Below are 21,280 nucleotides of genomic sequence, written 5' to 3' on the forward strand. Positions count from 1 at the left end.
CATCCTAAACGTACATGATATCGTGAACTACATAGCATTTGCGAAACTTCTTTTCTTTATAACTTTTTAATAAACAACGAGCGCCGGCTAAATCCTTCTGAGCGTTACTCAGGAGGGTAACCTTGACAACATATGTCAAGCCCAAGGTTATTGGAGGTGGGTGTGTTAATCTAAATAATTACCCAGATTTTTATTAACATCTGAATTGTTTTGCAATATTTTTAATGATATAGATTTTACCCAGGCTTTTGTGTTATTGTATAATGCTCATCATTTTTAATGTGCAAAATAGAATTTAAATCAAAACGTGTGTTCTTTACATTTTTTTTTCAACGAAAGCATTTTCTTACATTTACAGAATTGTCAATTGTCACTCAGAACATCAAACTCGTCTTCCAATAAATCGATTATTTGCAATTCCTTTACATTAATTCTTTTTCGCTTGACACGTAGTCGCAATAGCCTTTACTCCGCTGTCCATAATTTTCCTCTTTGTTATAATTACTTTGACACTTTTTAAATTTCCTTGATTGTTTAAAATGTCAAACTGTGAAATAAAATTGCAGAAATGTCACGATTTTTGTGTGTCGTTTCTATGTGCAATAATTAAAGGAATAATTTTAACCCAAAGTTTCTAACAAGGATCACAGGAGAGATCTTAGACCATACACTGGACCGTATATTTCTGACTGGGGGTGTTACCAAGTTGCAGTACGTGCGATAGAGAAATCTAGTTAAGAAACCCGTAATAACTTAAAATTTGCAATTAAGTAACATACGTTTGTACACATAAAGTTGTGGCAAAATCTTTCAGAAATGACAATTTAACTGACAACAAATTAATAAAAATTCGTACGGCTCGAATGTGATAATCGCAAATTTGAAGGATTAAAAGACTGAGGAGCCGTAACAGGATGTTAGTGTTCAAATATTTCATATTTTAAATTTATTGCGAAAAGTATTACCTCAGCCAGGGTTTGAACCTGAATCCTCCCTTTCACTAGACGGGCGTCTCAACTAATTCGACCACCAAAGATTGAGAATTTGAGACGCCCGCCTGGCTGAGGTAATATTTTTCGCAACAAATTTAAAATATAAAATATTTAGACACTAACACCCTGTCACAGCTCTTAGTCCTTTATTCCTTCACATTTAAGTAACAACAATTTTCGTCTTACTCATTTTCTCCACCAAATGACTAAACAAAGTTAATTGTTATCACAATACTAAAGGGTCCGCAAAATGTATATTAATGATCGGTGAATAAAGTAATTATAAATATTAAGTATAGAATTTTCAATTCTAGATACTTCATATTTCGTAGGCGAGATATCGAACTCTTCACGTTCGTTTTGTTAGTTTGACACTTTAAAAACTTGGGTTTTTTCCCATGCGGTGTGCAACATTCCGCGCGTCATTTTGTATCTGCGTGTGAAGGTCGCTACACTATTATTCGCTCGCCGAGCAACCGAGATTCGAACTGGCCGGCAGCATCGAGAGATGCTCTGTGCATCGTATGTACACTATATAAATTGTAATGAATACACAACCATGTGACTACAATGGCGAGATAATTATGAATAGGTAAAAGAGGAAACTGAAAATTTCAAGGACAGTAGGAGCAAGCTGAAGAATGAAAAATAGAGGAGATAAAAGTTGATAATAGAAGGAATAAAAAGTTCAAGGAAAAATGACGTTTTCAATTTTACCTCGTGTACGCAACATTTCTATTGGTACTCGCAAACATTTGGCATTCTGGTTAAACGAAATTTTATTCCTATTCTCTTTCTCGACTTCTCTTTCCCAGTCTTTATCCATATTTTAATGGTGCAATACATCAGCTTTCACAAATGCCTCGGCATGAAATTCTTATATTGGAAATGACTTTTATGCATACTTGGATATGTCTAGTATAATATTTCTCTCTCTCTCTCTCTCTCTCTCATCCGTCATATCCGAGAAAACTATCGTAAAATTTTATGAGTCTCACGCATTTTACAAATCGTATCTTATCACGTATAAAGGATATGCACTCATGTATTAAACTCTGTGTCACCTGTGTGACACGGAACGTATATAATAGACGAATGATGTACAATGCCTCTGATACATGTAATAAGTCAACATTTTTTCTGTACGCATATTCTTGTAAAGCACATTCTGCAGCATATTGCGGAATCAGAACATTTACGCGTGCGCCCGCGGTAAAAGAACGTGGCGTATCATCGTGACAAAGATAATAAAAATCTAATCTGACTTTGTTCTACGTGACAAAGTGTGATCTGTATTTTAGGCGCGGAGTCGTCATCTCTACGAATCGGTAATTGTTTAACAAATGATACAGGATACGAAAAGTGACTCCCTAAACTGTAAAACAAACTTGATTTGTCTCATAAAATATAGTCTTTGTTAATTCGCTTCGTAAAAAGGCGAGAAAATTGTTTGATTTTCATTGATCTGATCACTTAAAGTGATGCTTCTAACGCTTAATTTACGTAATTTCAAGCACGTGGAAGAAAATAAAACCCAGAAGGAATAGTTATGCTATTACCACATAGTTCTCCGAGAACGAAGCAATTCCCATCTTAAATATCTTTTCACATAATAACTACATAATTATTAGTTAAAGACTAATTGTAAGAAAGAATTTGAAAGGCAATGTTTTTATCTTTTCAACTGTATGCATGAATTAAGACGGAAACAGTTATTAGTTGGCAAAATTCGTCTCTGTATATCATTTAAACGATACGAAAGTATCAATCAGCACATTGTACAACCATGAAGGGAGGTATCTCTGTATCGCTTTCTTTGTATCGTGAGATCTGCGCGTTGACGTAATTCATATTCGTGAGATATACCGATATACGAGCTGTGTGTGTTTCAGACGTGACATTAATCGATTTCCCAGATTTCCAAATGAAGATTCTAATAACAAAGTGTTAAAGCTATACTTAATATCAATATATTTATTAAAAATGTTGTACTATTTAGTAATTGGACCGGATTTATTATACATATAAATAATAATATAATATGACATCATTATATGCACAAACCAGTTAGCTACATGCTTCATTACGTGTTCGTTAATGAATGTCTCAATGTCATGACTGCTTATATGAATAACGAGAAGCAACAGCAGTTTATATAAGTAACGTAATATTGCATAAATTAGTGCATTTATTATTTATCTTGCTTTTTTTTACTCTGTTACTTCTTAATTGGATGGCATAATATAGTTTCTGTCGTAACATAAGTTTATTTGTTTTATTTGCACTTTATATTTACTTGAATTTTGAATCGTTTCTCTTCTTCCAATGTCTAAATACATAATCCATTTGTTTTCGGATGCAGAAAATGCTAAGGAATATGAGTAAAAAAATTAATTTATAGATAACAAAACATTTCGACTGTCATTCCATATAATAAATTGTCTTTGGAAATAATAATGAAAGCCAAAGTATACGAATAGACATAAATAATTAAATTGTTTCCGACAGAAATTAATCGGAAAATATTATTAATTTATTGTCGGCATTTCCGTGTCCACTTCTCGAGAGCATAAAATGTTACATAAGTATTTATAAACATATACGGATGTAATCTGATCTCCTAAGAGATAAGCAGCGTATGCAGAAGAAAAATATCAGCGTGCAAATGATCGGAAGTCTTGGAAAATAGAGATTTTCTAATTAGAGATTTATTCTTCTACCCCTCAGGTGATCCCCTCAGGTAATCAGGAAGCAATTACGAGAGGCATGCGAGCGGAAAAAGGGATATAAATTCTTGATACAAATTACTCACGTCTCGAAACTTCTTTCTCGCTTGTATGCTCATCATAATTATCTCGGGGAGAATAACTTACAATTAGATTGGATTTTAAATTAGAGATTGTCATTGTTCGAAAATTTCTCGGCTCAATTGTCTCTGTCTCAATACTTTCTACTCATACCGAGAAAGAAAGTATTGAAGAAGTATTTCTTGATTTAGCTATGTTTCGGCAGTCACGGGCTGTCAAGCAAATATTTGTTAATTCGCAAAAAGATTTGTTAATTCACAAATACATACGTTTCGATAAAGAGCGTATGTTTAACTTAAATCATGTACATACATTTGAAATAGAAATAGCTGCCAACTAAACATACGAGTATTTAATCATATCAACAGCTTGTTGTTTCAGTGCACATGCTCGCACTATATCTTCTGGAAATTTATTTCGGAATAACTTGTTGTTAGATTAGATTTCAAAATGGAGATTGCAAATTTTCTGGTTCGATCATTTGCGTCTGATATTTTTCACCTGTAGGCAATTATCCTCTATTGTCTCTTTGGGAAGTTACTCAGGCAGTAATTTTGATAAAATCCCAAATTAGGGATTGTCGTTTCTCATAAAGAAACAGGACGCAAAAATGTTAAGAAAAAAACTTAATAATTACCAGATTGATTTCTGAAAAATAATTAATCGTGCATTTCTATCTATGGATCTTTATCATTTTGCTTCAATCTCTTGCTTCTTTTAAATAATGAAATACTAATCTTTGCATGAAATGCATGATTTCCGTAACGATTTCTGTTGTATGGTACATAAAATTCGGCTTTACAACGTCTCTTTGAAGAAGAACAACAGGCGAACTTTCTATAAAAACAGAAAGAGAAAATACAATTTTAAATACAATTTCTGATTTCACGCAGAGGCTATGTAAAAATTAGAAAATTACACAATTGTATTACCTTTTTCAAGATTTCTTTTTGTCACATTCGCTGGATCCCAGCATACTCAAATGATGTCGTACCCAATAACGTGGTGGGGCTCCGCCACGACATCGAAAAAGTTGATGGGGAGGACGTTTCGCTTTCCACCGCAAATCCGCCTTAACTTCTCCCTATATAGACCAGTCTTGTCCCGGTCGTCGAATCTGGCAGACCAATATTAAACTTTATTGTCAAAGGAGAATCCGCTGACAAAACTCTAAAACGTTACGCTAACGTTTGCGCAAACGAAGTTAATAAATAGCACCTCTTTGATACGATTAGTCGAGATAATTCGTGTCCCCTTCATTTTGGTGGCGAAAATAATTCTAGATCATTAACGAAATTCGTTACATAAACAAAATCCAGTTTCACTCGTGTCTCTGAAATTGATTTCACGATCGGTGTCGGTATTCGCTACGATTCACAGTAACGGTAATTCAAAGTAACTGTGGCTTTCAGGTATTAAAACATGCATTATGTCGCGTCAGCGACTCACGGTTGTTTTGTACATCTGCCATTCGGCCGCATTATTTTGCGTATCTGCACAATTTCACGGATCTAACGAGAGTAACAATGGTATCCATTTATTGCCCGCCTATGCCATCGCCTCGAGAGCCGGTCTTCTCGGTTCGGCAACATGTGGGATGGAGCTACGAGATTTTCGAGACGCTGTCGATCAACGAGTACTATGGGGCTTGAAGAGTGAGTAAAATGCATCATAATCGCACTAATAAACTAAAATTTGGAAAACTAAAACGAACAGTTCGTAGCGTTTACTTTATGTTGAATTCTTTCATTACGTACACTCAGCCTTTCCATATGAATTTGTGCACATATCAACACATTTATACATTTTGCATATACATACATGGAAAATGTATATACGTTCTATATATGCCTAAATTTATATGGGAAGGCATCAGCGATGCCTCGTGTACATTTACGAATCGTTAAAGAGTTACAGAGGCTGAAATGATTCTGTAGCTTTTTATCTTTGTTTGTAAAAAATTAACAGAATTAGGTCGTCGTTAATTTACTTGATATTTACGAAGGCTCATATATAAATCAAGGTAACTAGCAATTATTTCGTTTGCGACATCTGTTATATTTGTAAAACTATCGATTTAAACTCATAGACTTTATAATTGAAGATTTCAGAATTTTACAGTATATTATAATTTACGGTATATAATTAACGCGTCCTTATGGCGAAATGTGAATTGGCCAAATAAGCTAACTTTTCCATTGCAAGCAAGCAATTTATTGGTCGAGCTCATCGATTTAAAAGGATTGATTCTGCAAAAGGATGGCTTACTTTCGGAATAACTTATGGCCGGTTTTCAACATTATCATTTGAATACTTTCTAAAAATCAATTAGCCAATCATCGCTGAAAACAGTGAATAGTCACTAATTCACAATTATAAGTACACCATCGAAAATCGTAGTGGTATACTTGTAACTGCGAATCAATGAGCATTCACTGTTTTCACTGATAATCTACTGAATAACTTTTAGAGAGTAGAGTCGATACAAAGAGCTGTTTTGTATCGACTCTTTTAATGCTTAATTGCAAATTCTTCAGTCCCCTTAAAACGCAATCGCGTGCCACAAAACACGACGCACGGTAGATATTTCATTACCAAAATTAGCGCTTGTCATATCGGGTTGGCTGGTCTTTGTTACTCGTCTAAATGTTCTTTTCCTCTCGACTAGAGAATAGCCAGTCTAGGGCGTGTGAGTCGCATTCCGAACGTAATTCGTTTATTCATACCTTATGCAACTTATTCTACATAAGTGTATTACCGTGGCGATTGTGTCGCACGCGTAACTTTCGGTTAGAACACTTAGCCGAATCAACTTTCTTCGTGTTACACAAGGAACAAGTTTCGCAGCCGCATGTGCACGAGAGAAAAGCGCCGCCTGTTACGCGTGCAATACCGCATGATTTTCTCTCATTTTATTTCGAGGATCTCGCGCTGTATCTCGCGGGCTGTGGCACGCGCCGCATATCGCGGTGTGCCCGTAACATTATAGACAACGTTATAGCTGAACGTCATAAAGAGTACATACTCTCTTCGGTACACAACGTATCCAACAGACATACTCGTGTGTGCCTCGAGTTTTGAATATTTTTCAGCACTGTCATGTTTATTCACGATAGAAGCGATCTGAGTGAAAGTTAGTACAAATTAACACGTCATCCTTCGTAGTTAGTATTACTTTAGTTATAGGGCGCCATGGCATTGCCAAATACCACCAGCAAACAACAGGTTTTTCACTTCTTCCAAAAATATAAAAATTATCTTCGTGCACCCAGCGAAGTCACTGCAGCAACGAGACAACTTGACTGGTGTCGTATTTTCGTAATGCATTTTATTTATTTAAATTATTTACGTTTTTTGACATTTAACATAGCTGTCTCCGCGGCACTAGCAAATAAAAAAGTCTGCGCTAAGTTTAATTAACAAAAATGTACTTATTATTATTACGATGTCTCATAATTGTTGCTAACATTTTTCCTACAGCTTTTTTCCGTAAAGTGCATAATCGTATACGCACAATAATTATTGAAACTAATAAAGCAAATGACGAAAATGTTCGAGAAATCTGGACAATGCAACCCAAGGAGCGTTAATGCGCGAATAATGTGTTAAATGTACATTTCAATTCGCATTTAATGCACGTCTTCGTCCTGGATTAATGCGCACTTAACGTATATTGTTGGCAGCGCATTCCAAAAAACTATACCATTGACCTCCCATGCATAATTTTTCATGCATAAGCATGTATAAATATAGAAAATTATATAAAATTATACAATCTCAAATATGCCTAAACATTTTCGTGCATTTTGAACACACAATTAATGTTGTTTCGATGCCAATGCAATAAAAGCACGTTATATACGCATTGGCGCTCCTTAGGCATCTAAAAGTCATCTTTTGCAATTAGCGATCCTGCTTCTAGCAATTAATGAAAGTCTCGGAGATTAACTGATTGTGAGACTGAAATGTTATTAAATATTTCTGCGTGAGTAACAATTTAATTTTTGTATTTTTGTCTTCAAGCATTGGATTCTAGTGGCGGCCCGAAATCGGGTTTCCTCTATGGAAATAATTTTTGGCTGGGCAGTCGTAGTCAGTGCCTAGATACGACAAACAGGACCCCATTTGAAATCGCAAAACGGCGTATATTAAATAACACGCACTATCGCGATCCGCGAAATGAATTTCCACCCTTCGAGGTGAATTACTTCGTCGCTCACCTCAGACACAACAGTACTCTTCAGTACCACCTCGGTATGCAAGACGAAGTAAGTTTGTTCTTCGTGCGATTAGAATACATCGCATTTCAAATCAATAGCTTCACCGTAGATTTCTTAAATTTTATCTTAAGATAAGTTGCAGCAACAATGTATGTCGATCTTAAATCGGTTTCTATTACGATCTAGATAAATCTTGTTACTTTGAAATTAATGCGAGAAAATTGAAGTAATTTTATCGTTAGACCATTATTAAGAACATTATCAGGCCTAAATATGTTATAAACGCAACTTAGTCATATATATGGCATATAATAAATTCTTAAAAGAGAAAGTTACAGTTAAATGAGAGAGAGAGAAAGAGAGAGAGAGAGAGAGAGAGAGAGAGAGAGAGAGAGAGAGAGAGAGCGCATACAGGCTCGTTCGAGCACATGCGAGCGATATTTCTTGACGAAATCTTTTTGATAAACGAATATTGAACTTTTTAAACGTAAAATTATAAAAATATCCAAATATTAACGATTCCTATATTAAGATATGCTATATAGAAAATTTTTCTTAGAATGTCATTACGCTGGGCCTCTGCTTACCCGCGTCCTGCTCCGTGAATAATGTGAGCTTTGTTCTGGAACAAATATTTCGTGATAGAGTTTTCTTAATCAATGACCTCTATTCCATGGATCTCAGCCTGATCGAGGTAAAAGACTTAAAGGACGATCACCAATGGCTACTGAGTGGTGCGACACCTCTCATATGGTAAGTCGAAAAATGCGAAGACAGCAGCAAAAATTTACGGAAAGAATCATAATATAACATGTTGAATTCTCATGTACTTTCCGAGAGTCTGAGGAAACAATGGAAGAGATACTCTTATATATTAATTTTGTGGTTTCAGTATTGTTTTACTGCTTACTTTTTCCATGATGATAAGCGGCACAATATACGATATATTCATATACCAAAAGTATTTAAGAGCAAAGAGTAAAATTGCCGTCAGTAAGTATATGTGTAAAACTTCTTAAGCTTCTTCGACAGTAGATTCCCCTGTGATATTGAGCTTCCACCGTATTTCTCGTATTCCAAAAGAACATGACGCATTCACGCTCTGACCTCTGAAATTATCTAACTAATTTGGAATCAGTAATATTTTAATAAAATCCCGCAAAACGATATAGTTCTTTCTCGCATCCCGTGTCACTATTCGTCCCTATGGTGCAATACTTTTTCCTTCCAATTGTTTTCTCGTCCAATATCTTTGTTTTTACATTTAGATACTAGAAATTCTGAATTGTGATTTAGGTACAAAAACCCCGGCCAAGATGGAAATAATAGATTCCTCATCTCGATGTAAGGAAAACAAAATCGGGAGCATACTAATTTGTTTTTCCGTGTATACAAGTACGAAAATAATATTTCGCACGGACTTGGACGCCGAAGCGGTACCCGTTATTCACGGTATAAGATTTCTGAGCATGATTTGGATAATCATCGCCCATTCCATATTGTACACGTTGGATTATTTCGGTAAGTGTCTCGAAACATAAAAATTGTAAAACTGATTATTTGACGTAATTTCCACTTAATATCGTTTCACATACGTAGACAATAAAGTTTGGATATTGAGATTCGCCGAGGGTATCCCCATCCAAGTGATAAGCAACGCAACCATATCGGTCGATACCTATTTCTTTTTAAGCGGATTTTTATTGGCTTACATGTATCTGAAGAATAAAACGAACAAAGAACGGAATAAGTCGATTAATTACGGGGAGAAGCTAAAGGAGTTCTTTGGCTCCATAATAAGAAGATTTATCCGGTACGTTCTTCATTATCTTGATTCGCGCAGACAATAAACAAAGACGACGCTGTTAGCGTGATCAATGGTGCAGCAATAAAAGCCAACTAAGAGAACGCGTTAAAAAAAATTCAATTCAACGGCGAGCCAGACAATAGTGAATGTCCCTTTCACGTTTATTAAAGTTAAATTTAAAAATTCGTTTTAAGATTGACACCACCTTACATGATGATGATAGGAATATTGCAATTAAACTCGGCTTGGTACGACAAGACCTCGCAATTCTACATTAATGAGAGGCCGCACGAAACTTGCGCGAAATACTGGTGGAGGAATCTCTTGTACATAAATAATCTGTTCGATCACAATGCGATGGTACGAACGCCAATTTAATTACAATATCATATACCGACACGCTCGGAAGCGCGCACGTGAAAGATTTCGAATTCTGAATTATTGTATTTCCTTGCAGTGCATGTCCTGGAGTTGGTACCTAGCCAATGATATGCAATTCTTTGTAATCGGTATGGCGCTCCTGATTCTGTCGACTGTGTAAGTTAAACGACCGGAGTGTTACATATTTCTCAGGCATATAATTGAATAAATAAATATAAATTACCAATTTCAGATATTTTTACACGGCTGTCGTCCTACTAGGTTCGCTTCTAATTGGCTCGATTATTCTAGGCGGCTATATCTCATACATTTACGAACATGTTCCGACGTAAGTTGCATAGTCACCTAGTCGATCGTGAGATTAATGAAATAAATGAGCGTCCTTTTTGTTATTGCAGCTTGGACGAACAGTATAGACTTATCAATGTCTTATACTATCCGCCATGGCTTCGAATTGGTCCATACATTATTGGAATGATCACAGGTTACATTATAATAAGACTAAACAAGAAAATAGCTTGGAAAAGGGTAAAGTATTGCTCAAACTATTGTAGGTTTTTAGATAAGAGAGGTGGAATTATTTATAAATCAATCCATTTCGCGCTTTATAAATTAATATCGCCACAAGTAATGTAGAAAATCGTAATAAATGTATAATATATAACAATTATTTAAGCCAAATTCAAATTACACTTAATGTGCTAACATTTTGAACATAAATTTTAGAACACTGTAATTCTATGTTGGAGTCTCGGTGGCGCTTGCAACATTTTTGCATTATTCGGCCTTTACAAGCGACAGATATCCATTCTGTTTACTGCTATCTACGTTGGATTAAGCAGAACACTTTGGGCCATCGGGATAGCATGGATTGTAATAGTGTGCTCTACCAAACACGGAGGTTAGTTAATTTAATAATATATAGATAAATCGTATGTCATATCAGCATAAATAAATTATCATAATACATTTCAATAATTCGTAACTTACATTCCATTTAATCCTACTTTTTCAATTCACTTAATAAACATGTTTGTAATAGACAGTAGCAAAACGTAAAAAATAACTCTTATTGCCCCTTTTCATTTATTAGAGTAAAAAATGTTTTAATTTAAAAAAGATTTTTATCTTTGTCATCAAATACTTGATTTTCGTATAGGCATCATTAAGGAGCTGTTAACATGCAAAATCTGGATTCCTCTTAGCAGACTCACGTACTGTGCTTACCTTTTAAATCCCTTTATCATAAATTCGATTCGCCTGCACAATGAAACATCCGCTCACTTAGAACTTTTATCCATGGTGAGTACACGAACAAAAACTCGGATATCGACAACAAAATATGCTTATTTTCACAATTTTTGTTTTTAGAGCGCCATGGTTGTAGGACATCTGGGGATCAGTTATTTCTGTGCATATGCATTATCCTTAATGGCAGAATCACCGTATATCTTACTAACACGGTTCATCCAATCTTGCAGCAGGAAAAAATGTAAGGGACAGGAGATTATAATCTTGCATACGTAACTGCGATAAAAATACTGTAATATTGTAATTGTAATTAAAACCGAATAAAATTAAATCAAACAACACACAAGAATGGCCAATGCGAGTCTAAGGCAGGACGTAGATAGCCTATACTTGTAATTCATTAAAATGTGAATTCATACACCGTTTCTTTCCACATTTGTCCTGCGCGCCGATTTCTTCTTTCGGACATGACACAGTTTTCTTACAAGTGGAGTTATTATCGTCAGCAAATTCACTTATTCAAAAAATTTAATTAATTTTTAGTCTTATTCTTTTATACCACTTGTGCGAAACCGTATTTCGATTTCGATGGAGTTTGATAAGCTGGGTAATCGCGATAAGTTATGTGGAAGGAATGTTGCGTGTGCTGTTAATTCATTGAAACGCAAGAATACGCACGAATCTAGATTCGTTTTTATTAAGTGGGCGTATTATACATAGCATCCACCAACGGAATTCAGTCAAAATATCTTGTGTCTGGCGCGAAGGATTAGATCAAGAGTTTACAGCTCATTTACAAAACTACAAATTATCAGACGGTCAAGTTCCCCGTGGCGCTATATGTGAACTGGGGAATGTATCCTGGGTGGCGCCGGCGAGGTGACAGATCGATTCGCACGTGAGGCCTGTTCGCGTCTACCTTCCTCCAGTTGCTTTTCGAGCTGCTCTTTCAAGACTAGAAGCTCCCTTGTTCTTTGATAGACGGGATCCTCGAAGCAGACAAAAAACAGGCATTTTAATGGAAATACTCATAAACTATTTAACGTGATAATTCTGTTAAATAATTTCACATACTTGTTGCCGCATACTGGGGTTCCATCTACAATACAGACTTTTCCATGGTTTGATATATCGCATACTAGCAACTGGCATTAGAACGAGCTGATAGTTTGTACCGGATCGATAAAGAGGATTCAGATAAAGAGGTAATTGACTATTGGTATACGACCAGAGCGAGACTGTTCTTTGCTTCACTTGCTCCTGCATTCTCTCGCGTTCACTGTAAATGTAAAAAAAAAACTAATGACACTTTTCTTGTATAATAGGGCTTCGAGTTATCGATTTAGAATAATTTCATCTGCCTAGTTTTTTAGATGTGACCATCGTGCACTCAACTCGACATCCCAAAAAGACACTATGTGTCTCTTTGTCTGCTTTGCAGGCGAGTACACTTGGCATGAGACATTACCATGTCTCTGATTATTAGAGACCGGATCGCAGTTCCGATTTCCCGACTCCCAAGCCTGTGCTAGGGACCAGTGGTATGAGAAACAGTACCGTCCACGCCTGTCAGCCTAGGCCAATGGAGCCAGTGAGATTAATGATTAACACACCACATACTCCACACACTTATGCGTGTGGAAGGAGATGGACTGGCACGCACACGAAAGCGAATCTCATGTCCGCGTAGCTGACCGCTAGCCCGTGCTTGGAGTGGAGAACAGTTCCGCGATCCGGTTTGACCGGTTTCCATTATCAATTCTGAAAGACCCAGTCCATTCCCCTTTTTCTGCCGGGTTATTATGTAACTTGTGTATACACAGAAATGTAAGGCAAATTAAATGTACAAATAATTACCTGCTGAACAAGAACGTTCCGAATCTGCAAGAGTAAAGATGATCGAGAATAGTAATTAAAAAATGTTCGTTGAATTCGAAAGCGTTGGGAAATTGTCGCATTATTTGCCAAACGCAATCGATAAATTGTAAAAATACTGGCGATCTGTCTGCATCGCTGTGGTGTTCATCGCCGTGGCCTATTCTCTAAAAAAAACTATTATTAATTATAAAATTTAACAACAATATCACAGAAACAATTTAAAAGAAGTTCTATGTACCTGTTGAAATTTATGTCCAAAGCTAAGCCACTCTTTTTCTATTAGCACCTCAAATCCTTTTACTGTTCTATAGTACGGATCTAACATTAACATTGCGAGAGCTGTAAGCTAAAACAGATGTGTATATATATATATACATTTATACATATACATATATAGGGGTGTCTGATAAGTTGCTGATCAACCGAAATATGTAGGTAGATTAGGGCAAGCTGAAGAGAAAAGTCAGATAACATAATGCAAAATTTGCAATAATTAGAGTTATTAATTATTATGTCTAAGCGAGCCTACCGAACCCGGCCTACAGTCGGAAGTCTGTTTCCGCGCGTTTATTCGCTTAGACGTATTAATTAATAACTCAATAACTATTGCGAATTTTGCATCATGTTATCTGACTTTTCTCTCCAGCTTGTCCTAATTTACCTACATATTTTAGGTGATCAACAAATTATCAGTCACCCTGTATATATATAATAAATATTATAACGTATTGTCTGTCGATTTACACATACTTGTATTATACATACTGAATACTGTATACTTGTTGGTACTAGGAATTGATCAATACAGAATACGAGATTTACATTGTTACAGTGTATTGAATTTTCCTAGCTTAATAAATTTTAGTATTTGGATGTTAAAAATATATTTATTTACATAACTTTATAATTTAAAAAATATACAAGACAAGGATAAATTTTCAATCAATACAATCAACAAAGTATTATATTTTTCGTTCAATCCATTCTCAAAAACATATTTCTTTATCAAAACAATAAGAAAAGCCTCTTAATAATAAAATTAATCAATTAGAATTAAACATTTACCTGCGCTGTTCGATCCCAACCGTCGGAACAGTGAACTAGAACTGAAGTCTTGTGATTTTCGACTTTGTCCACAATTCTTACAGCTCCAGCGAGAACACATTTGATATGCTTAAGCCACATCGTTGATTCTATGCCCGACAACCATCGGGCCTCATCAATTGTGGGGAAACATAATTCTGAAACAAAAAATATATGTAGATTAAAAGAAAAGAAAAAGGAAAAGTTTATATAATTGCAAGAAATACCTTTTAATTTCCTTAGACTTTCTCTCATGACATGTATATTGTGAATGTCGAGAAAGACCAATTCCGCGTTCTGATAAGCATCTTCGCTTTCGTATCCACCGCCTTTCGCTTTGTTCGCTATCGCGTTTGGCATCGGCCGTGCATCCATAATAAAGAGTTTATGACTTTGTGCGTTAGCGTCCATTATCAGCTGAACATATCTCTCGTCCTCGCGACTTCGTTTGCCCCCGACACCTACTAGCGGCTGAGCGCAACGAGTTATTGTCGCTTGGCTTTCCGGATGAATCCACGAGAGGACTGGAAGTCTGCCTCTACTCCTAAAAGATGCGGACGCTTGGAGATCCTCGTCGGTCGCTGCGGCAGGTACTGCCCAGACAGCTGGATAACTGTCGCAGAGCGAATATGTATCGTTGATTTTGGATATTTTCCACATATCGTTATTTACACCCTGAAATTCAGTCATATCAAATTTTAAATCGTTACACTGTCACGTTGAAGTATTTTCTAACTTTAAACATCAGATGTTTCTTGATACATACCATCCTCTTTAATTCGGCAATAGGCTCGTAAACGTTCCAACCATTTTCAGAAAAGGTCTCAGAGTATTCAAAGGCAAAGAGAGGTAACTTGTGAGATAATGGAAAAGAATACTGTTGCAGTTTTTCAAATACATCTCGTCTGGAATGATTCTCCTGCTTATGAGCAAATCTGAGATTCCTCATATCTTTACAAAACACCTCGATACCATAAGAATTCTCTCCTCTGCTCGACGCGCCGCCAACTTTTTCGATCCGACTAACGACCCCCAACGGCACTTCAACAACGTAAGGCGTTTCTCGATCTACACTACGAAAATGAAGCTTGTAGTTCGTAACACTAAGGATCCCTCTAGCAGGCCCCGAGTAAGGACACAAATAGGTAACTTCGTGCGCAATGCCTTGCACCCGTTCTCCATTCAACAGCGGTGGTCCCGTATCTCCTCCAGACAAATTCTAATCAAAACAGTCGTATAAATAACCGGCTAAAAATATTGTCCAATAATAAAATAACTTTACGATAAACAGAAAGCTTTCTAATTGTCTACAACTTCAACAGAATAAACGGCAATGGCAATAAATGTGCTGCAAAAGTAAAAGTGAAATAATAGGAAAATGTCTTACACAACAGAATTGATATTTCAACGAAAATGCATGTATCATTTCTCAGTGATTGTTATTGAATATTTGTACCAAGGAAAAATGCCACAACTGTGTCAAGAAAAATAAAAACTGTGCTGTGCTCAAGCATTCGCTACAAACTCACTTTTACTTGATTATCTTTTTTAGCCTCTAGAGCAGAGACTATGTTATTATCTGTTGAAGTGGAGCTTGAAGAAAAACTTTTTGAATGTGAAGCTTTTTCCCAACTCTCCTAAAGAAATTTATAGATTCACTCGAGATGAACAGTGTAATGTGCCATTGAATCAATCTTAATGAGGTAATTTCTGCTTCATACCGATTCCTGACCCATTTTCGAATTAAGGGAACTGCTCTTGCTGTCCGAGTTGAGAGAATCTGAACTGGCATTCTTCGAATTGCTTTGTTCTGCACCGAGGAGTTCCGCACTGCCCCTCTTTTCCATACTTGTATTAAAGATAATCCCAAATTGTTCTACTTTCGTTGCGACGACATTCTCCTTTTCAGCTTCATTTATTGCTATCTATGAATGTATAAACTGTTCGCACCTGCACACAATCAATTATAATGTAAGATATGTGACAATTTAAAAAGTGCATATATATATATAATTACTGAGAGTTTAAATTGATACTTAATCTTAAAGAACTCGAGTTATGGAATCAAAATACTGGATTAATTCATAAATAAGTTCTATTTCACCTTAAATTTTTTAATCTTTAAAAAATATTACAATAAATTTGAATTTGTTATATACTTTTGCCTTTTAGTACCTATTCGCAACAGATAAAACAATCGCATACAATAGGCAATACTAATTTCTCAAAAGAAATGATTCAGTAATTAACTATAAGCGAAACTTACTTACGAATCAACCCAATAACGCGCTCTCTGAGTATTATTATTAATAAAAATGCTCTGCAACGATGTGTCTTTAATAAACCATGTAAGTCTGCGAGGCATGGCAGAAGGAGCGAAGAACAAGAAGACAAAAGAATTAAAGAGCTTACAGCGTGGAAATCTTATAGAGCAAAGTAACGAACCAACAAATCACACAGAGCATTTGCATATTTCTGAATCTAATAATAAATATTGCTCAAGTATGTATCGGGTATAGAAAAACGTGCCGAGATACAAAAATGTATGTACAATCAACGTAACATTCGAATGCTTTCCAAGCGCGTTGGGAGCTTGACTTCGGTCTCTGTAACATAACCTCACGAAGTTCGCAGCGCTCGTGATAACGTAACGATAAAATAATCTTAATTAACGCGCCAACAGCGGAATAGCGCGGTGCGCGATATGAACGGCGCGTACTTTCACAGAAAACTTACGACGAGAAGAGAACTTAAGGATACGATACGACCGGAATATCGGGAGCAAATCATGCCGTGCCACGCCCAGGAGCGCGCAGTCCGCTTTATTATCCTCCGAGACGTGCAAAAATCCCAGCCGCATCGAGGCCCGTGTCGACGCGCCGGATACGAACCTGTCTTCACTTTGTATTTATGCAATGTATCCCGTGGCGTTCGCTCCTGTCAGTGCAACATACTTTTGACAGACGCGGCCATTTTGCACGCGACCATCGACAGGTAGCGCCACGCTCCTCTCTTCTGCTCCACGTGCATCGTATGTACATCGAGAGCACTGAGGTTGCGACACTTTTTTTTATAAGTTTACGAACGCGCAAAAAAATTCAGGATGCGAGTCATGCCCATACTACACCTAGGGATGATCCTACTTGTGGCTCATCCGATACCCCTTCTATACCTAAAGCTAATCCTACTTGCAGCTTATCCGAGGGAGTAGTATAAAGTGTAAAAGGTTTACACTTTGGTTGGTTTCCAATCGTACCAAAGTACAACAACAGTGTACCCTTTTACACTTTATACTACTCCCTCGGATAAGCTGCAAGTAGGATTAGCTTTAGGTATAGAAGGGGTACCGGATGTGGTAAAAGTAGGATCATCCCTAGGTGTAGAATGGGCATGAGTGATCATGATGCTGTCAAATTTGTGTATACAATGTGTAACATAAATTTATATGCCGCGGTAAATCCATAATTTAATAAATAACATGATTATTCAGTTGATTCGTGTTAACTCGCTGTCGGATCAGATCTTTCGCCGGCTTGTCTATTGGTTATACTAATGAATAATGTGGGATGATTTCTAAATACAAAATAAAATAAATATAATAAATAAAATTTATAAATAAATAAATAAATAAATAAATAAATTTAAATTAATTTAAATAAATTAAGTAAATAAATAAATTTAAATAAAATAAATAAAGAAAGAAATGACATTATTTAATAAATATATAAAATGACCATGATATCTTGTCTTCACTAACATATTTTTTTAAATTTGTGAATCAAATATCCGACGGCGATTTAGTAGAAAATTTCTTGATTAAAAACTTTTCATACATAATTATATATAAATGGCTGTATGGGGGTAATTACGTCAAATTGTGTATGAGATATATCCATACCATAACTGTATTGTATAATTCTATGTGATTTTTGGCGGTACACGTTTAAGAGTGTAGTATTTTTCTCTTACCTCCATATATAGATCTTTTGTACCTTCCTTTTCTTTTTCTTTTTGACATCTACTAATCCACCTATCCTCTTTCATTTTTCTAATCCTATCTTCATATTTTATTGCCCTTTTCCCTAGTCCTATCTTTAATTTATCTATTTCTAGCTCTCTCCTAATTATACATATATCGCGGTGTGCAAAAGTCTACCTTATAAACCTATCTTATGTAATCCATCATTACTTTTTCTAATTCTTTCTTCTCTTCCCATCCCCAAATTTCACCTCCATATGACATCACACTTTGTACTAGATATCTAAACAGCATCATTCTTCTACCGAAATCGTTTTCACAAATTCTTTCTCCTAATCCCCATACCTTACAGGCTGCACTTTTCCCTTTGTTACCTAGTTCTTTTATATGGTCTTTGTAGTTCCCTTCCCTATTTAATATAAATCCTAAATATTTAAATTTTACTACCTCTTCTATATTCTCTCCTTTCCATTTCCATGTTTTTTTCTTTTTCTTTCCTATTTTATTAAAAACCATCACCTTTGATTTTTATGTACATAATTTTAATTTCCTATTTTTAAGCGTTCTTCTAACTGTATCCATCATATCTAGTATTGCCTCCCTATTTCTCGCTAAGAAAACCATATCGTCCGTATATTCTAATGACCAAATTCTTTCTTTTCCTACCTCTAGTCAAGGGACGATGCTGCGAGTATGCAGCCTCTACGATATCGCGTGACAATTCCGAGTGAGTTTGAAGATTCAAGTAAGTGTGTATAAAGTCCTTCATGTTCTGAAACGTACCCGTGTTGGAAACTTCTTGCGGATGTTGCAGTTTGCAGATATTGGATTTTCTCGCGTGAAAGGTAAAAACGGAAGCTTAATACTAGAGGAACGCAGATGTCATTGTGTTGAATACTGTCCATGTGATCTTTGCAGTAGCAGGTAGCGCAGTTTCGACAATCCTGCAGCGATTGATTATCCACATCCCGGCAGCTGATGACACACTTGAAAACAGGAGCATTTTATCTCATATGGCTCCAAATTACATCCCAGCTTCGTTTCCACTCGTCCCATCAAGGTCACGTTCGTCTCGACCCCCTTCGTCGAAATTGCATTAAGTTAAAAAGTTGCAGTCGGAAATCCATCTCTCATGGTAAAAAGCTGGTACAGCAGCTAACATTCACCCTGTATACATAATTTACCTTGTAATTCATTTCGAGACTCTAAAAAAGTGAGTGTAAAGGTTAATTTGACTCCGGTTAATTTAACTATTGATCAGCCAACAAGGTTGACATGACAAATAATACCTTTTATATTGAAAGAGAGAAAGGAAGACTCTTGTTAGCAGAAATACTATTGCTAATATTGGAAGGTAATCGTCCACGAAAGTGAAGACGTATTTGGTAGAAAATTTATGATGCCCTTGTCTTACAAAAGTACGGCGCAGTACTTGTACCTATTCATATAATATTTGTAATCATAAATTGAATAATGATAACGATATTTTACAAGCACTATCAGCGTAAAAATAAAAGTAAAATAAACTTACCTTAAATGAGTATGAAGCACCATTGTATAAATATATAGAGATATATAGACGTAACAATATAGATAACGGGGCTCCACTATGCGTTTTTAGTGATACTTAATATTTTGGTTTACTCTACTGATATAATCTGATTTATAAAATAAAAAAATTGTAATAATTGTAAATATTAATAAGTACCACATATCTGAATAAAATATTTAAGATTTTATACAATAATTACGTGTAAATAAAGTGCCTCTATAGCATAGTAATAATTAAATAATTATAGAAGTACTGACATTCCAATGTCTGCAATTAATTCCAAAATAAAAGAAAAAATGTATGTAATAAAATTAATACCATATACTCTAGTATTACAAAGGAATGGCAAAAATTGATTGACGTGAAAGGAAAGGAATTTAAAAAATTTTAATTCATTGTCCTTTATTTTGTTTCTCCACTTTCATCCTCCGTCCTACGCAACATCCAGGGACAGCAAAGATAACGAGATCGTAACAATGAGTATATAAATCCCCGGGTAACAAGTTGCTCCGGGCTGCGGAGCTTTAACGATCGATGCTTCCAGCCAAGAGAGCTATTTTGGAGATCTCGTATGTACGCAGTAAAGTAAATGCTAACGGACGTTATTAAAACTCATCCGCATTTTTTCTTGTAATGAGAAATATCATCCGATCTGTCAAGGAAAAGGATAGGAAATAATAGTAGAATATTTTCTATTAAATAAATAGTATAACTTATCTATAGAAATAATTATATTTATTAATCTGTTGCGTCTGTCTTACAATTAGTCGACTTACCGTAGAAATTTCATACAGATAAAAACTCTACAGCAAACTTAATAAGTGTTCCAATAAATATAAAACTATATAAATTATCATAAATAATTTATAAATATAAATATTAATTCAAAAACAATTTTGAATAATTTATATAAAACATATGGAATATACAAATGTTTAAGCTATATGTACAAGACAATATTAATACTATATACATGTAATTAATATAATGTAATGTAATAGTAAATAGTATAATAATGGACACACTATCTTTATATACGTCCCAAGGCTATGCAACTGGACTATGCAAGACGAAAATATCGACTACCACATGTCGAATGCTACAGGTGTTACTTTATGCCTATATCTCATATATAGCACGATCTGTGAAAAAAAATGTTCGTTATGTTCCAAATTTTATTCAGGATACAGTAAGATGTGTAAATGTTAATTACTTTTAGATGTACAGAGATATTCACTCGTCACTTCCGTAGTGTATTTTCATTCTAAAACTCTGTATTGTACGAGCACACGTGTTGCCTATCGCACGCGTGAGTGTATATTCCCGGCAA

General features: G+C 35.5%; 2 protein-coding genes across 6 annotated transcripts; one reads left to right on the forward strand and one right to left on the reverse strand.

The window, feature by feature from the left end:
• Positions 1-4,889: 4,889 nt before the first annotated feature.
• On the forward strand, positions 4,890-11,801 carry LOC105562486 (nose resistant to fluoxetine protein 6). Of its 3 annotated transcripts, XM_012013364.1 has the most exons (14): positions 4,890-5,002; positions 5,212-5,454; positions 7,823-8,067; positions 8,579-8,772; positions 8,912-9,012; positions 9,316-9,540; positions 9,619-9,832; positions 10,021-10,186; positions 10,284-10,363; positions 10,440-10,535; positions 10,606-10,735; positions 10,934-11,108; positions 11,367-11,509; positions 11,579-11,801. In XM_012013364.1, exons 2-14 carry the CDS (start codon positions 5,229-5,231, stop codon positions 11,732-11,734), a joined length of 2,151 nt encoding a protein of 716 aa, XP_011868754.1. In that variant the 5' UTR covers positions 4,890-5,002; positions 5,212-5,228; the 3' UTR covers positions 11,735-11,801. The 3 variants fall into 3 exon arrangements, with proteins under 3 accessions (XP_011868754.1, XP_011868753.1, XP_011868755.1); XM_012013363.1 differs by having other exon boundaries at positions 4,890-5,454; XM_012013365.1 differs by lacking the exon at positions 11,367-11,509 and having other exon boundaries at positions 4,890-5,454; positions 11,579-11,794.
• A 328-nt stretch (positions 11,802-12,129) lies between these two features.
• On the reverse strand, positions 12,130-17,437 carry LOC105562487 (myotubularin-related protein 2). 3 transcript variants are annotated; one of them, XM_012013366.1, is made up of 10 exons: positions 17,311-17,437; positions 16,141-16,369; positions 15,949-16,056; positions 15,186-15,638; positions 14,647-15,094; positions 14,402-14,577; positions 13,575-13,682; positions 13,316-13,500; positions 12,533-12,737; positions 12,130-12,447 (listed from the first exon to the last, which is right to left on the reverse strand). In XM_012013366.1, the coding sequence occupies exons 2-10, from the start codon at positions 16,264-16,266 to the stop codon at positions 12,295-12,297; spliced, it is 1,962 nt and encodes a 653-aa protein (XP_011868756.1). In that variant the 5' UTR covers positions 16,267-16,369; positions 17,311-17,437; the 3' UTR covers positions 12,130-12,294. The 3 variants fall into 3 exon arrangements, with proteins under 3 accessions (XP_011868756.1, XP_011868757.1, XP_011868758.1); XM_012013367.1 differs by having other exon boundaries at positions 17,156-17,437; XM_012013368.1 differs by lacking the exon at positions 15,949-16,056 and having other exon boundaries at positions 17,311-17,436.
• Between the last annotated feature and the right edge of the window lie 3,843 nt (positions 17,438-21,280).

The sequence above is a fragment of the Vollenhovia emeryi genome, unplaced genomic scaffold, assembly GCF_000949405.1.
Source record: "Vollenhovia emeryi isolate VEMERY1.0 unplaced genomic scaffold, V.emery_V1.0 DF939187.1, whole genome shotgun sequence".
In the NCBI taxonomy this organism is placed as follows: domain Eukaryota; kingdom Metazoa; phylum Arthropoda; class Insecta; order Hymenoptera; family Formicidae; genus Vollenhovia; species Vollenhovia emeryi.

Bases quoted from the DNA above. Each gene is read 5' to 3' on its own strand.
- LOC105562486 (XM_012013363.1), top strand. From the start codon at position 5,229: ATGTCGCGTCAGCGACTCACGGTTGTTTTGTACATCTGCCATTCGGCC. The intron at 5,455-7,822 runs GTGAGTAAAATG...TTTGTCTTCAAG, and splicing joins AGTACTATGGGGCTTGAAGA to CATTGGATTCTAGTGGCGGC. The intron at 10,187-10,283 runs GTACGAACGCCA...ATTTCCTTGCAG, and splicing joins TGTTCGATCACAATGCGATG to TGCATGTCCTGGAGTTGGTA.
- LOC105562487 (XM_012013366.1), bottom strand. From the start codon at position 16,266: ATGGAAAAGAGGGGCAGTGCGGAACTCCTCGGTGCAGAACAAAGCAAT. The intron at 15,639-15,948 runs GTGAGTTTGTAG...TGTTTTGATTAG, and splicing joins AAAAAGATAATCAAGTAAAA to AATTTGTCTGGAGGAGATAC. The intron at 12,448-12,532 runs GTATGTGAAATT...GTCTGCTTCGAG, and splicing joins ACCCCAGTATGCGGCAACAA to GATCCCGTCTATCAAAGAAC.